The 16460-nt window shown below is 39.8% G+C and overlaps 1 protein-coding gene across 5 annotated transcripts in view; it reads left to right on the top strand.

Annotated features, from left to right (window-relative positions):
- Positions 1-16460, top strand: part of CUL1 (cullin 1) — an 88042-nt gene that overhangs the window by 45790 nt on the left and 25792 nt on the right. For all 5 annotated transcript variants that reach the window (XM_061415020.1, XM_061415018.1, XM_061415016.1 and 2 more), the window contains exons 3-7: positions 9604-9778; positions 11470-11637; positions 14470-14520; positions 14732-14822; positions 15569-15732. In XM_061415020.1, the coding sequence (XP_061271004.1) occupies positions 9604-9778; positions 11470-11637; positions 14470-14520; positions 14732-14822; positions 15569-15732 (649 nt within the window). The remainder of the gene's footprint in view (positions 1-9603; positions 9779-11469; positions 11638-14469; positions 14521-14731; positions 14823-15568; positions 15733-16460) is intronic.

Raw genomic sequence — 16460 nt, forward strand, 5'->3', positions numbered from 1 at the left:
ACCCAGCTTTCAGTTACCAAGAGTAGCTCGTCCTTATGAAGAGGCCTTCCCTGGTGGCTCAATGGTAAAGAATCTGCCTGCCAGTATAGGAGACTCAGGAGACTCAAGTTTGATCCCTGGATAGGAAAGATCCCCTGGAGGAGAACATGGCAACCCACTCCAGCATTCTTGCCTGGAAAATTCCGTGGACAGAGGAGCCTGGTGGGCTGCAGTCCATGGGGTTGCAAAGAGTTGGACATGACTGAGCACACACACAGAGAAGAGGCACAGTTAGGGAAAATGAACATAATTGAGCAACTCAAATATTGAAATAGTTGGAGCCTAGCAGCCTGTCTCAGGCCATCAATCTGTCACAACATAGTTAAGAGCACTGTTAAAATAAGTCTTAACAAATAAAAATAATAAAAGGACCAAAGTGGTATATAGGCATTTGCTCAGATCAGATCAATTGCTCAGTTGTGTCCGACTCTTTGCGACCCCATGAATCGTAGCACGCCAGGCCTCCCTGTCCATCACCAACTCCCGGAGTTCACCCAGACTCATGTCCGTCGAGTCAGTGATGCCATCCAGCCATCTCATCCTCTGTCATCCCCTTCTCCTCTTGCCCCCAATCCCTCCCAGCATCAGAGTCTTTTCCAATGAGTCAGCTCTTCGCATGAGGTGGCCAAAGTACTGGAGTTTCAGCTTTAGCATCATTCCTTCCAAAGAAATCCCAGGGCTGATCTTCAGAATGGACTGGTTGGATCTCCTTGTAGTCCAAGAGACTCTCAAGAGTCTTCTCCAACACCACAGTTCAAAAGCATCAATTCTTCGGCTTTCAGCCTTCTTCACAGTCCAACTCTCACATCCATACATGACCACAGGAAAAACCATAGCCTTGACTAGACGAACCTTTGTTGGCAAAGGAATGTCTCTGCTTTTGAATATGCTGTCTAGGTTGGTCATAACTTTCCTTCCAAGGAGTAAGTGTCTTTTAATTTCATGGCTGCAGTCACCATCTGCAGTGATTTTGGAGCCCAGAGAAATAAAGTCTGACACTGTTTCCACTGTTTCCCCATCTATTTCCCATGAAGTGATGGGACCAGATGCCATGATCTTCGTTTTCTGAATGTTGAGCTTTAAGCCAACTTTTTCACTCTCCACTTTCACTTTCATCAAGAGGCTTTTTAGTTCCTCTTCACTTTCTGCCATAGTAGGTAAATGACTGGCTTTGTAGCTTTGCTTCTGGTTTTAGATAGTAAAGCATTTCTGTAAAGCATTTCTAATTGTCTTTAGCTAATTGGGCATCCCTGGTTGCTCTGTGGTAAAGAATCCGCCTGCCAGTGCAGGAGACGGTTTGATCCCTGTGTCGGGAAGATCCCTTGGAGGAAGAAATGACAACCCATTCCAGTGTTCTTGCCTGAGAAATCCCATGGACAGAGGAGCCTGGTGGGCTACAGTCCTTAGGGTCACAAAAGAGTTGGGTACAACTTAGCAACTCAACAACAACAACAACAGACATCAGAAGTTTAGGTTTTTTATGTTTTGCTTTGAAGGTTTTTACATGGTATTTTCTGTCCTGGAGTTTTCAACCTTTTATCATAAAAAAATTTCAAACATTCAAAGAAGTCAAAAGAATTTTACGGTGAAGACCCATTTTACTGGACTTGCTCAATCACGTCTCTCTCTACCCTGAATCCATATATCCATCCATCCATTTTATGTTGCATGTTTCAGAGTAAGCTATAGACATCAATACACTTCTCAGTAAATGCTTGAGCATGTACATCATTAGAATTTGAAATTTGTTTATAGTTTCCAGTGGAGAAGCTTTGACTAGCACATTTGCCTGAGTAACCCAAAAACCTATCCAGATAGAGGGTGTCTTCACCCCTGTGGAAGGTTCCTTGATGCTTCCCAGGGCATCCTGGCCTCCCCCACGGCAGCTACCATAGATTAGTTTGGCAGTTCCCAGGAGTTCATCCAAAGGGCAGTAGAGAGTATGTTCCCCTTCCCGTGAGGCTGCTTTCATTCAGGGAATTTTTGAGATTTATCCGTGTTATCCAGGTGGCAGTAGTTTCTCCCTTTTGCTAAGTCATATTCCGTTGTATGAATACCACAGCTGCTTGATTCATTCTTCTAATGATAGGTACCTGGGCTGTTACCCATTTTTTTTGGCTAAAGCAGGCGGGAAAGCTATATCTAAGTGGAGATCTTTTGGGGAGCAGAATGCTTTTATATCTCTCGGGCCGACAGAGCAGTGGAATTGCTGCACTGTGTGTTAATGGTATGTTTGACAGTGTAAGAAACTGACCAGCTGTTTTTCTAAAGTGGCTGTATCATTTTGAATTCATGTGAGCAGTGTTTGTGAATTCTAGTTGCCCCACAGTATTGCCAACGCCTGCTTGGAACATCATTCTCTTTCATTTTAGCCATTCTGGAAGTGTGTGTCATGGTATCTCATGGTTTTTATTTGCATGTCCCCAGTGATTAATGAAGTTGAGTCATTTTCATGTGCTAGTTTACCATTTGTATGTCATCTTTTGTAAAGTATCTGAGTCTTGGGGGTTTTTGGGGGGGATTAATATGCTTTTTATTATTGAGTTGTAGGAGTTCTCTGTTTAGGATGCCAGCTTTTTCTCAGACATGTCTTGTTGATCTTTCCTCCCAGTCTCTGAGGCTTGCTATTCTTTTCTTAATGGTGTTTTTGAGTGAGCAGGTAGTTTATTTTGAGGAAACCTAATTTGTTTCTTTTCCTTTACAGTTATCTTCTGTGGCCTATGAGAAACCTGTGTCTGGATCACAAAGATACTGTTTTCCTCTTAAAGCTTTGTGGTCTGGGCCTTTCCATTTGGGTCTTTGTGTGTGGTGTGAGGTGGGGCTGGAGGTTGCTCTTTCTGCTGCCGTGGCTCTGCAGTTATTCCAGCATCATTTGTTTCCCGCCAGAGGGGCAGTTTGGTGCCTTTGTTAAAATTGACAATGTAAATGTGGTTTTATTACTAAAATTGTCTCATTGAAATGTGACCAGTGTAAAGGGAGAATGTATTACTACTTTGATTTGTTTATATTTTGTGAAGTATGGTTGCATCTATATTCATGTGGGATTATTGGTTGCTGTTTTCATTTTTTATAATTTCTTACTGTAGCATTATGTAAATTCTTAAAGTCAGATAGTATAAGTCTTCCAACTTTGTTCTACCCCAGGATTTTTTGACTATTCTAATTCCTTTGCATTTCTCTATAATAAGTTTTATTGTCAGTTTGTCAATTTCTCCCCTAAAAATTGGTGGATTACAATTGGTATTGTGTTGAATTTTTTTAAAAGCAGTCTTATTGAGATATAATTCACAATGCCATACAGTTCATCCATTTAAAATGTTCAATTGTTTTCAGTATATTCACAGGTATATTCAATCATCACATTTTAGAGCATTCTCATCTCAGAAAGAAACCCTGTACCCTTGAGCTGTTACTTCCTTAGTCCCCTACCTCCCTGCGGATCTACTTTCTGTCTATAGATTTGTCCGTTCTGAACATTTCACGTAATGTAATCATGTATGATACGTGGACTGAAGCTTATGCCCGAAAATTCACATGTTGAAGCCCTGACCCCAGTTGTGCAGTATTTAGATGGGACCTTTAGGGAAGTACTTAAGATTAAATGAGTTCATAAGGTAGGGCCCTGATCTATAGGATTGGTGTCCCTAAGTCTTAAAGACCCCCAAGACAATATCATGTATGTTAGTTTTAAATCATTCTTCGTATTTTAAAGAATTAAGAAAAATAGTCTTTAATATTTGCACAGCTATTTATTATTTCTGATGCTCTTCATTCTTTTCTAAAGATCCAGTATTCAACCTAGTATGAATTCCTCTGTACCTAGAATTTAAGTCTATACTACATGAACGCTCTTGATTTTATTTTATCTGAAATTACCCTATTTTGCCTTCCTTTTTGAAGAATACTAGTTAGCACTGCCTCATGTTTTCCATGCCTGGTTGGTTAATGGTGAGGGTGATGCTAATTTGGGAATGAAAGTGGAATTGAACTCTGGGTAGAAATTTTAAAAGAGCGTTTAAGAGCGCCTCCCCGCCCCCCTCCACAGCCCCCAATTAAAATTTTCCTTTCAGTCTGTTCTGTGAGGCCCAGGGTTCCTTGCCTTGTTTCAAGGTCCTCTGAGGAGGTAAGGCTAAAAGGAAATAACGGTTGGGTGGGGGTGAGAGCGTGTTCTGTGCACAGAGAATACTTTGTGAAGAAGAAAGAAGTCTGTGGTTAGAAGTTGTTAAATACCCTAGCCCTGCTTTCCCAAAAGAATGGCTTTTTGATACCTGAAGAGATGCGTAAACTTTATATGTCCAAAGGAACCATATACTGAAACGCTTATTTCTAAGTTGTTAAGTTAAGCTCTTTCCACTTATTATCTTGTTAACGTCTCTCTGTCTTGATCTCTGCATGTGCCGTGCCCATTGCTTCCAGGGCCAGGTGCGCCCTCAGGTGTTGGTCACTGCCTGCTTACTCTGCAGGCTTCACCCCCGCCCCTGAGCCCCCACCCCCGCCTTGTTCTTAGTCTGCAAACCATTAGGGACCATGGGAGGAATCTGCCCCAAAAGAAAAAACCCTTTTAATATCAAGCAAGCTCAGGTTCAAAACTTACAAAGCGGATGAGAGCAGATTCGGAGGAAAAGCCGGGGCGGGGCTGTGGACAGCTCTCCCGGGGCTGTCACTCTCGGTGTCCAGCGGAGGGCATTGTGTGGGAAACACGCATCGCCTTCAGGGCGCACAGGTCCAGAGGAGTGAGGCTGTGGACGGCCTTTAAGAATGAGTCAACCAGTTTAACTTTTCTTTATTTGCTTATAAGAATGTTGTGATACATCATTTTATGTCTAAACCACTGATCTTTCAGAAAGTGAATATAAAAATTCCACCGAAGAATGCATTCTGTCATATTATAATTGGCAGTATTTTCCTAGTGTTACTTAATATAATGCATATCATGAGTGGAGTCTTGGATTTGACTCCAAATATGTGAATTTGATACATATATTACCATTTTTATATTCTGTATCCGGTGACAGTGTTAAAAACAAATACATATTATATCCTCAGGATCCAACAATATATGTAACTAATTCTTTATGTTTGACAAATAGGATGTTACAAGTTTTTTTTTTACCATCTTCAGCATTGCTGTCATAGTTTGCTAACTAAAGTAATTGTATATTTCCATGGTAATTTCTGTACAGTAAATGCTTGTGAGGATAATGACTGTATCAAAGAGAATGCACTTGGAGATTTTTGAATATTTGCACATTTTAGTCCAGAAAAATATGTGGCAGTATGAGCTCTGACCCCATTGAATAGATGCCCTATTCCTGCACTTGTTTGACTGTTTTTAAGACCTTTGTTAGTCTAATAGCTAGAGATTGATATATTGCCAAGAAATAGAGATCAGGCTGATCTAGGTAACCTAAAAAGCTCCCTGGAACCAAACACCTAAAACTGGTGTTTGAAATGTGAAAGGGAGTTAAAAAAAAGTTTAAGTGAGAGTCTTGGTCCACGTGAACAAGTCAGCATATAGACCAAACAGCAGAACTAGAGCCTCAAGAATACCAACAGAAGGGCCTTTAGAGAGCACTTCTAAGTGTATTGAAAACCATTAGTGATAAAAGAGTCTAAAATATAAAGGGACAAAACGCTATGGAAATAAGACATTATTTTAAAGAAGTAGGGAACTTCTGCAAATGTAAAATAAAGTTATTAAAGATAGATTTTTCATTGTTGAAAGAGAATCACTTAACCCAATGTGATAGGTAGATCAAGAAAAATTAGAAAAGTTCGAACAAAGATAAACTGATGGATGTAACGGACATAAATTGAGATATGGAGCTGAAATAAAAATGGTCAACATACATGTAGTTGTGAAACCTCCAGGAGAAAATTGAACGTAGCTCAGAAATGTTTGAAGAGGAAATAACCCAAGAATTTACCAGAATCGGTGAAAGCAAAATACTATGCATGTCAGATTTTAAGGTACTATCACAAGCATATGGATATGATGCATAACTCCAACATCATGAAAGAACTACCGTAGAGTAAAGAAACTAGTGGTCCAGTGCAAGGGGAAAGGGGAGGAAACGAGAGGCATAGAGAAAAATAATGAAAATAGAAAATGCAAGACAAGGTGGCAGAAATTAATCCATATATCAGTATAAAAACAGTATAAGTTTAAAACCAAGTCCTGGGTGTTCATTGGAGGGACTGATGTTGAAGCTGAAACTCCAATACTTTGGCCACCTGTTGCAGAGAGCTGACTCATTTGAAAAGACCCTGATGCTGGGAAAGACTGCTGGCAGGAGGAGAAGGGGACAGCAGAGGATGAGATGGTTGGATGGCATCACACCGACTCGATGGACGTGGGTTTGGGTGAACTCCGGGAGTTGGTGATGGACAGGGAGGCCTGGCATGCTGTGGTTCATGGGGTCACAGAGAGTCGGACACGACTGGGCTGAGCGACTGAACTGAAGTGATGAAACAGTTTCTTTTTTAAAGGTAAATTTTACTGTGGTGATTTGCAATAGATAAACCAAAACACAGATACATAAAAGTTGAAATTAAAGAGGTGGAATACAGGTACTTGAGAGAAATTCTAAGCAAAGTATAGGAAAACCCATATTAACATCAGATATGATAGATTTTTAAGACCCTGTTGTTAAGAAAAAATGCGGTTACTTCCTAATGATAAAAAAGAACAAGTCACCAGGAATATAATTCCAATTTTGTATGCTTATTAACAGGACCTCAAAATATATGACAGATATTTTAGAGAATTATGAGACTCTCTGCCACCCCGTGGACTGTAGCCTGCCAGGTTGCTCTGTCCGTGGGATTCCCCAGGCAAGAATACTGGAGTGGGTTGCCATTTCTTCCTCCAGGGCGTCTTCCCGACCCCAGGGATCAAAGCTGCCTCTCTTGCATCTCCTGCACTGTCAGGTGGATTCTTTACCACTGCACCACCAGCTGAAACTGTGCTGTCAGAAGCAAATGTACGGTTCATTATAATTTTTTTGTATTGTAAAATTTGAAAACATGTAAAATAATTGCACGAATCGTTACATGTTTAGTTAAACTGGCTCAGTCCTATCCAGCTCTTTGCGACCCCATGGACTGTACCTGCCAGGCTCCTCTGTCCGTGGGATTCCCCAGGCAAGAATACTGGAGTGGATTGCCATTCCCATCTCCAGGGGATCTTCCCAACCTAGGGATCGAACTCAGGTCTCCCACATTGCAGGTGGTTTCTTTCCCGTCTGAGCACCAGGGAAGCCCTGTTGTTACATGGTGAAGTGTGAACCGTTCATAGCAATGGTAAACGCTGGTGGACATTTGCCCTTCGGGAGGGGGAGGAGCACGTGTCAGTTACACTCGTTCCAGTCAAGCAGAAAGTCGATGGGGATTCGGATGGAATGAGTGGCACAAGTGTGTGCACACTGGGTCGTGAGTTTGAGACAGCTGGTTGTATGTTATAACCTATGATTCTCTATTTGAAATATTTGTTCAAATGACTTAGTGTTTTATGACATAGTTCCCCTGGAGGAGGGCGTGCAGCCCACTTCAGTATTCTTGCCTGGAGAATTCCACGGACAGAGGAGCCTGGCAGGTTTTGGTTCCTGGGGTTGCAAAGAGTCGGACATGGCTTAGCGACTAACACTTTCACTTCACTTTCTTTGATTACCACTGAGATTGCAGCGTTTCTTAGGTTTTTGGCCCCTAAACTACTAACACATGTTTCTTTCTAGCCTTTGGATTTTCAGTTGGAATCCTTATGTTTCTTTAGAGATGAATTTTTTTCACCCTGTTTTAATTTACCTTAATTTATTAAAAATAGTAAGTTTAAGATAGTTATTACTAAAATAGTTTCAGAATTTCAGATGAAGTCGTTATAGGACTTTGCTTAGAAAGGCCTTCTCCATCAAAATAATTGTGTGTATTTGTTTTGTTTCATGGCTTCTCTCTGTATATTTTAATTCTTAAATCTATTTGTAATATATTTTGGAATACGAAATTTTTAAACCACCCCTTGCTATAATGCCATTTATTCAATAATCTTTATCCACTGACTTGAAATAATCTTTATATAGTAAGTTCTTAAACACACCAGAATATTTGGTTTCATGGTTTTTCTGTCTGAATAAGTATCGGTGTCCTAATTTTATCCAAGGTAGTCCCATGCACAGAGGAGCCTGGTAGGCTACAGTGCCTGGGGTCACAGAGTCAGACACGACTTAGCAACTAACGTACACAAAGCACACGCAGATGAACTGAAACAGTAGTGAAGGCTATGACAAAACAGCTTGTCTCCATCTGTCTCCATAGTGCGTGGTATTGCTCCTCTGTGATTGGTCAGCCTTGGGCATCCCTGAGTTTCAGCTGTGATAGAGGACTCCATCTCTTGAGCTACTGTGTTTTCTGCTTTTTATTAAATATTTTTCATTTTCAGAGTGTCATTCATTTCATTTCAGTCGCTCAGTCGTATCCGACTCTTTGTGACCCCGTGGACTGCAGCGTGCCAGGCTTCCCTGTCCATCACCAACTGCCAGAGCTTGCTCAAACTTATGTCCAAGTTCGTGATGCCATCCAACCATCTCATCCTCTGTCGTCCCCTTCTCCTCATGCCTTCAGTCTTTCCCAACATCAGGGTCTTTGTTCCAGAGAGTCAGTTCTTCACATCAGGTAGCCAAAGTATTGGAGTTTCAGCTTCAGCATTATTCTTCCAATGAATATTCAGGGTTGATTTCCTTCAGGATTGAGTGGTTTGATCTCCTTGCAGTCCAAGGGACTCTCAAGAGTCTTCTCCAACACCACAGTTCAAAAGCATCAATTCTTTGACGCTCAGCTTTCTTTATAGTCCACAACTCTCACATCCATACATGACTACTGGAAAAACCATAACTTTGACTAGACGGACCTTTGTTGGCAAAGTAATGTCTCTGTTTTTTAATATGTTGTCTAGGCTGGTCATAGCTTTTCTTCCATGGAGCAAACATCTTTTAATTTCATGGCTGCAGTCATCATCTGCGGTGATTTTGGAACCCCAAAAAATAAAGTCTGTCACTGTTTCCATTGTTTCCCCATCTATTTGCCATGTAGTTTGGTTAAATCCACTTACAAATCATTTTAAAGGTTTTGGATATTTTTATATTTGTAACGTATATTTTTGGAAATATTCATAGCTTAAGCATCATAATAGACTATGGTCATAGCTTTTTGTTTTTCCTGAAGTAGATAATTGCTTTTTTTTTTTTTTTTTCACTTGCAACTTTCTCTCTGTACCATTTGCCACTTTTCTTACCTTCTGATCCACTCTGGGGACAGTTTCCCACAAGGTAATGGCATTAGATGATCTGGAAGGTCCAGAATTCTCTTGGTGACTTCCTCCAGAAACTTCCATCCTCATAGCTGGCTGGCTCTTCGCTTGATTGGTGTCTAAATGGGATCTTTACTCTGGTTTTAACAGGTTTCTGTTGATATTTGGAAACATTGACACTGCCGTATCTTGTAAGAAACTATGTGTTAATAATGACTGTTGACATTGATGATGCCCATTGATTTCCTTGACTTTTCTCCAAGTCACGTTTATAACTACTGCACAAGTGTTCACCAGTCAAACCAAGCTCGAGGGGCTGGTGTCCCTCCTTCTAAATCGAAAAAGGGGCAGACGCCGGGGGGAGCTCAGTTTGTGGGCTTGGAATTGTACAAACGGCTTAAAGAGTTCCTGAAGAATTACTTGACAAATCTTCTTAAGGTAAGATGTTTTACATTTATACTGAACATTTATAATATAATAGAATGTAAAAAAATTAAAAGTAGTGAAATAACAATTGTGAATTAATTTTTCATTGTTCTTGGCACTGACGTGTCTGCGCCTGAAGAGGTGCTGCTCTTAGGTCGTTTCCCCGTTATGAAGATGAAACCTTCCTAAGCCGTGTTCTGTTAACTTCTTAGATTAGAAGTTTCTGATGCCTTTCCCTATAGTAGTACTTTGCTTAAATTACTAACCATTTGATGTTTGGTGGTTAGAAAGCGATGAACCTATTAATTTAAAGCATATAATTATGAATTCAAGTTACCTATGTGTATTTTGAACCCACTGTAATATTCTGTATTAAGTGTATGAGTGACTAAGGGTTATCCAGCCTCTGGTAATCACACTTTTCCAATGTGTTCTGCACACGTGTGTATAGAGATTTTTTATTTACACAAATAATGTCCAAAAAACTCCAGCATGCTCCAGATTTGTTTTTCTTAATATATTTTGCAAGGTGACTGGAAACTTGAACATCATTTAACAGAGCAGAGTTGAATGAGCACAGTCGTGACCAAGACAATATCTTTTTCACATTCCCAAGCAGTCTTGATGAAGCCACTGTGTCCTCCTGGCTCTGATTCGCAACACTTTGTAAAGTGAACACTGGGATTCATTATTCTTTAGTATCGAAGTGACGAACAGCGTGTTATGTTGTGAAAGGTGTTGATAGGCCTGCCATCAGCGATATTTTTTTTTTTTAATTTCTAAAAAAGGTCATCTGGTATCATCCAGAAGAGCTTAGCATTACATGTTCGGGTTCATCCCTTGTTATTTAAATCTAAATGAACACAAATTTGGTTGTATCAAGATATGGTCAGGTTTCCACGTGGCTTGTTGGGTCACTTGTGCACCCGTGTGTTTCTGGAGCTTTGTCCTGTAGCCTTTTTATTCTGCCAGTTGGAGGGCCTGAGGCTGAGAAGTTCAGGGGTAGCCCCAGACCCCGAGTTCATGGAGGGGCTGACCACCACCAGTTCCCCCGAGCTCCCGGGATTTCTCTTCTCCTGCAGCACATTTTAATGATATTGCCGTTTAATGCCCCATGTTTAAAGGGTAAGATGTCATTTGTAGATGTTATTAATACCTAAGAAAAAGTTTCAAGTTAGTTTCCTTTCAATAAAGATTTGCGGTTTAAGTTGTAGAAATTTCAGTAAAAGTAATTTTTATAATTTTTAAGTATATTTAATGAAGAAAGAAGATACATTAAAAAATGAAATAGTATTGGCCCCATGACCTAAATTGTTAATTGGATATCTTTTTCAACAGAGGAATTATCAAAAAATAAGGGATTTCCTTAACCTGCCCCTATATGAATATAAAGGAATTACTCTCATATTCTGCAAGTTCAGTCTTTTACAAATGTATATGCATATTTAATACTGTGAAAAAAGTTCCAGTTTGGAATGAAAGTATTTTTGTTAAAATTTTCTTTAGTCTAACCCTCAGGAGTACATTCTTGTGAGAATTTGTAGTAAATGAGTGTGTTTTGTGTACAGAATAAAGAACCCATCTGTCTAAAACCATGAGCATCAATGTATCTTAATGCAATAGATTTGTTTCAGTGAACTCTTATCTTTAATTCATCACGTGACAAATTAGTCATCTTAAAGCTTTAGTTGCCTTGTTTCTAGGACGGAGAAGATTTGATGGATGAGAGTGTACTGAAGTTCTACACTCAGCAATGGGAAGACTACCGGTTTTCAAGCAAAGTGCTGAACGGGATCTGTGCCTACCTCAATAGACATTGGGTTCGCCGCGAATGTGACGAAGGACGGAAGGGAATCTATGAAATCTATTCTGTAAGATTTGACCACACACCTTTCAGATGTGTGTTTTTCTTGGAGATGTTTCCTTTCCAGCAAGGGATCTAAGCAGATAGTGAGCAGCTTTCAGACTAGCGAGCTAATTTTCAAAAAATGGCCCTTGGATGTTTTGTGGCAAGACAGGAGGAGAATGAGTAATTGGAAGTTCTAAAATACAGCCTGCACGCTTCTGCAGTTACTGATTTAAAAAGCCGACCGTGGGGCTGAGCCTGGAGCTGTCACCATCTTAGCACAGCAGGTCCTGCAGGCAAAGCAGGTCCCCCTCCCCAGGACTCGGGCCTCCGTAGTCAGTCTTGTGGCCTTTCAGGGTCAGGGAGACTGCTTCCAGGAGTGGACTGTGATGTGAACTTCCATCCTGCCCACTCACTTTAGGAAGTAATGACACAGAGTTCAAAATGGATGGGTTTTTAAAAGACTGCAGAAAAATAAATTCTGAAAAGGCAAAGTCTAAATTGTTAAAACACCTTCATTAGTATGTTTCTTCAGTCAAGGAAGCTTTTTCCAAGCCCTGTTGGTTTTCAAAGTGTGGTCCCCAAACCCTCAGCATCATTGTGACCTGGGAACTTGTTAGAAAGGCAAATGTTTGGGCCTCAAGCAAGACTTGCTTAACTGAACGCTCTGGGGGTGGGGCTGGCCAGCGTGATGTTAGCAGGCTCTCCAGGTGGTTCTGATGCTCATTCTAGTCTGAGAACCAGTTAAGGGAGAACTTAGACTCCCAGAACAGCCTCTGTGTTCATAATGGGCTCGGATACACAGACAGTACGTTTTTTGAATGGTGTAAAATGTCAGTTCTTTTGAGAACTGGAGATATATGAGATTATCTCCAAACCCACGAGTGCTGCTGTTAATAGCAGTGCTTTGTAGCTTTACAAGTTTAATTAAAAGAAAAACATAACGTACCATAGATGCATAACAAATTTTTATCATTTGTATAGCTCAGTTTCTATACCAAACTATTAACTGCTTCTTTATAATATTTTGTAACATAGCTTTAACAAAGCTTTCTATGTTTAGTGTTGATTTGAGCCTCATGTAGTTTGCCTTTTTCGTTAAAAATAACTTCTTGAGACTGAAGATTGTCTGTGGGAATCAGCATGATTTTGATTTCCCCCTGACTGAAAGCACCGTATGTGTGCCCTATAGTAATGTCACAGGCTCCTACAAATCATTATGGTCTTTAAACTTTTTATATACTGTTTTCAAAATTTGACTGCTTTTTTTCTTTTAACTTTCAAAATTGATAGTTTCTACACCCTTAAATGCTGTAGTTGGTTTAGACGTGCACTCTTTAGCAGAGGCCAGTCCACACCCCTGTCTGGAAACAGTGTTTCCTCTGCGTGCTCTTCCATGAGGCTGTTGAACTCACAGTGCAAGTACCAATTGATACATGAAACGGTTCTCACATGGTGATCTCTTGTTGCATTTTCCAGAATCTCCAGGAGATGGGGATGCTTTGTCATGAATTATAAAGTTTTCCTTTTTTCCTAATAATTTTTTCTTTCTCTTCAGTTACAGAAGGTTGTCAGTTTCCTTTCAAGTCAACCAGAGGACATAAATTAATTTTATTATCCACATATTGAAGTGATGCAGCAGGACTTTCCCCCTGATTCTGTCCCTCTGAACTTCCTCTGGCCTACCTTTGGTCCTGCTCTCTTAATCTTGCCTTTCTTCCTTCAAAGCAACCAGTTGTCCAGAGTTAAATCACATCTGTCTTATGCTGTCTCAAGTTAGAAAAATGTTGGGAAAGAGTTATTTTTGAAGGTGTAGTGTCTTCAGTAGACGTTGATGGCCGCACACGGCATGTTCCCTGCCTCCCTTCTGCACCGAGGAGCCCTGGGGAATTGGAACAGAGGGTGTGCACCTGGAGAGTTACTTCCCAAACCTTGCCCCCCAGGGGGCATTTCTCCTGAAAAACTAAGACTCTTCCCTTCCCAGCATCTTCTTTGACAGACTAGTCCCTAATTCTGAAATCACCTTTTTATTCTAATAGAAGACTTGGGTGTACATTGTTCATATCTTATTAAAGATATTTTCTCTTAAATACTGCTTTCATGCTGCCCTTTTTTTGGCAGAAATTTTTCATTTTGTAAATGAAATTTACATAGAATCTTTTCAGAACTGTATGTATAAACCTAGTTTTATCTGTGGTTAAATTTGGGGGGAAATAAGACTGCATTTATTTAAGTTTCTCAGCAGTTTTTGAGTATTAAATTCCCTTAAGTTTGAATTTAACTGAATAATACTTCTCTCAACAGTTTAAAAGCCATATATGAATTAATATTTCCCTTTTGGGGGGGCGGCGAGCATTTTATAGTAGTCGTCTGACATACCCTCTATGAGAAGTTTCAAAAGCTTTTTTAAAAAATGCGTCATATGCACACACATAAGTAAAATGGGAAATTTGAATACTTTATGTATAATAAAGGTTTCCCAGGTGGTGCACTGGTAAAGAATCTGCCTGCCAATGCAGGACGCACAAGAGACTCAGGTTTGACCCCTGGGTCGGGATCCTCTGGGGTAGGAAATGGCAACCCATTTCAGTATTCTTGCCTGGAAGATTCTTAGACAGAGGCGCCTGGCAGGCTACAGTCCATGGGGTCGCAGAGTCAGACAAAATTGAACAGGCAAGAGAAAAGAGACATTTTTAACTCAAGAGAATGGCTCTCTGATTTCATCATGATTTTTTGCCAAGTTTATAATTTAAAAGATTGATACATATAATCTGGGATTAAGGCTGTCTCCCACAGCTTTGAAAAAACATAGTAAAAGTATAGCCATTTAACACTGTTGCTCTTTCTTTTCATCCAGCTTGCATTGGTGACTTGGAGAGACTGTCTTTTCAGGCCACTGAATAAACAGGTACTACTTGTGCGTGTCGTCTTTTCCTTTTAAAACCCCTCGCAGGTCTCATACCTTAGGCGTTGTCTTCCTCACTTCTTTATAATATCCTCAGAGTACCTCTCATCTTGCCTTTGGCAGATTTAAATGTTTAAGAGCTATGTAGTAACATAATATTGATGCATACCATAGTCTGTAATCTTCATGTCTCTTTCCTATATCTGTTCTAAAGGTAACAAATGCTGTTTTAAAACTTATTGAAAAAGAAAGAAATGGTGAAACTATCAATACAAGACTGATAAGTGGAGTTGTACAGTCTTATGGTAAGCAGTTTCCCTTTAATTTAGTGAAAGCTTTGATATCAGTGGCAGTGATAACAGTGACGCAATAGATTTGTTTTCAAATAGTATTATCAAGAATATTGTTGGCATTTATCAACGTACTCATAATTCTCTTTGTGTCAGTGTGATTATGTTTGATTTTATCCATTATAAAGATTGTTTATCCTCATGCCTTAAGGAGATTTTGATGGACTAGACATTTGACATTTAAATTATTTTCTTTTCTGGTTTCATACTGAATTACTGGATCTATATACCTGTATAGACTGAAAACTAAGCACTTATATATGCTTAGAGTGTCATTAATGGAGCTGAATGATAACCAGAAATCTGTATTCATCTTGAACAACTGCCATTAAGAAGCCAATAAAGTAACACAGTGTTTTAAAACTTGAGTAATGTTCTATTTCTTTGAAAGTTTAAAATTAAGCATTATTATTTTTAAGCGTTAGAAATATTAAGATGTTCTCTTAATGAACTTGATGAGAACTTTGAAGCATGCCTGGCTGTCGGTCAGAATCACTTGCCTTTGTGTGTCTTGGATTTTTTTTCTTTTATGCAAAATGCACTTAAATACCAGAAAATAAGTTTGCCTTTTGCCCTGCAATTTTATTCTTACCTTTTCAACATAACTTAAACTGAAAGCTACACCTAAAGTAAAATATATATTCCTTAAAATATAACCAAAAATAATGAGGCGGTTGAAACATAGTTCTGTTTACTTCCAGTGGAGCTGGGACTGAATGAAGATGACGCCTTTGCAAAGGGCCCTACGCTAACAGTGTACAAAGAATCCTTTGAATCTCAGTTTCTGGCTGACACAGAAAGATTTTATACCAGAGAGAGTACCGAATTCTTGCAGCAGAACCCGGTTACTGAATATATGAAAAAGGTAAGGTTAAACATACTTAAAGTAGACTTAAGTTAAAAGTTACTGCTGCTCAAATAAATTACTCTTTTTACTCATATATGAGCTTCCTTCAGAGTCGTTTCTTGGGCACTGTTATCCGGTGGTGTTTGCAGCAGGTGCACATGGTTTCTCCCCGTTCACTAAGGAGCTTGTATAAATTAGTTTAATAATCGTGGCTCATGTTCTCCTACTGTGTGGAGGATGTAACTGTTACAGCTGAATGACGTACGTGTTTGAACACTCTCTCCTAGAATGTACATGTGTATCTAATGGCAGCCACGGTCTTACATCAATGAAAAAATAGTATTTAAGAAACACATTTTTTTCTGTAAACTTTAAGCTTTTTACTTTTTTGCTTCTGAGATCTCTCCTAAAAATCTGTTTAACACAACCTTCCAGTGTGTATTAGAGAGGTCCTTCTGAAAGAACAGGATCGAAATCTTAGATGAGAAGATTGGGGATTGGTCTCTGCATCATAAATGTTCTACATTAAGTGATGTCACAGTACAGTTCTACGAGAATTATTCTAACTTCCCTTCTCGGAAATACCGGTGTCCCAGACTTAAGCTCAGAGGAGTGACCTCAGTCAGAGGTCAGCAGACTTTCCGTGAAGGGCCAGATGGTAAATACTTCAGACCTTGTGCACATGTGGTCTTGTCTGCAACCATTCAGCTCTGCATTGTGGCGCAGAAGCAGCCGTGGCAACATCT

The sequence above is a fragment of the Bos javanicus genome, chromosome 4, assembly GCF_032452875.1.
Source record: "Bos javanicus breed banteng chromosome 4, ARS-OSU_banteng_1.0, whole genome shotgun sequence".
Taxonomy (NCBI): domain Eukaryota; kingdom Metazoa; phylum Chordata; class Mammalia; order Artiodactyla; family Bovidae; genus Bos; species Bos javanicus.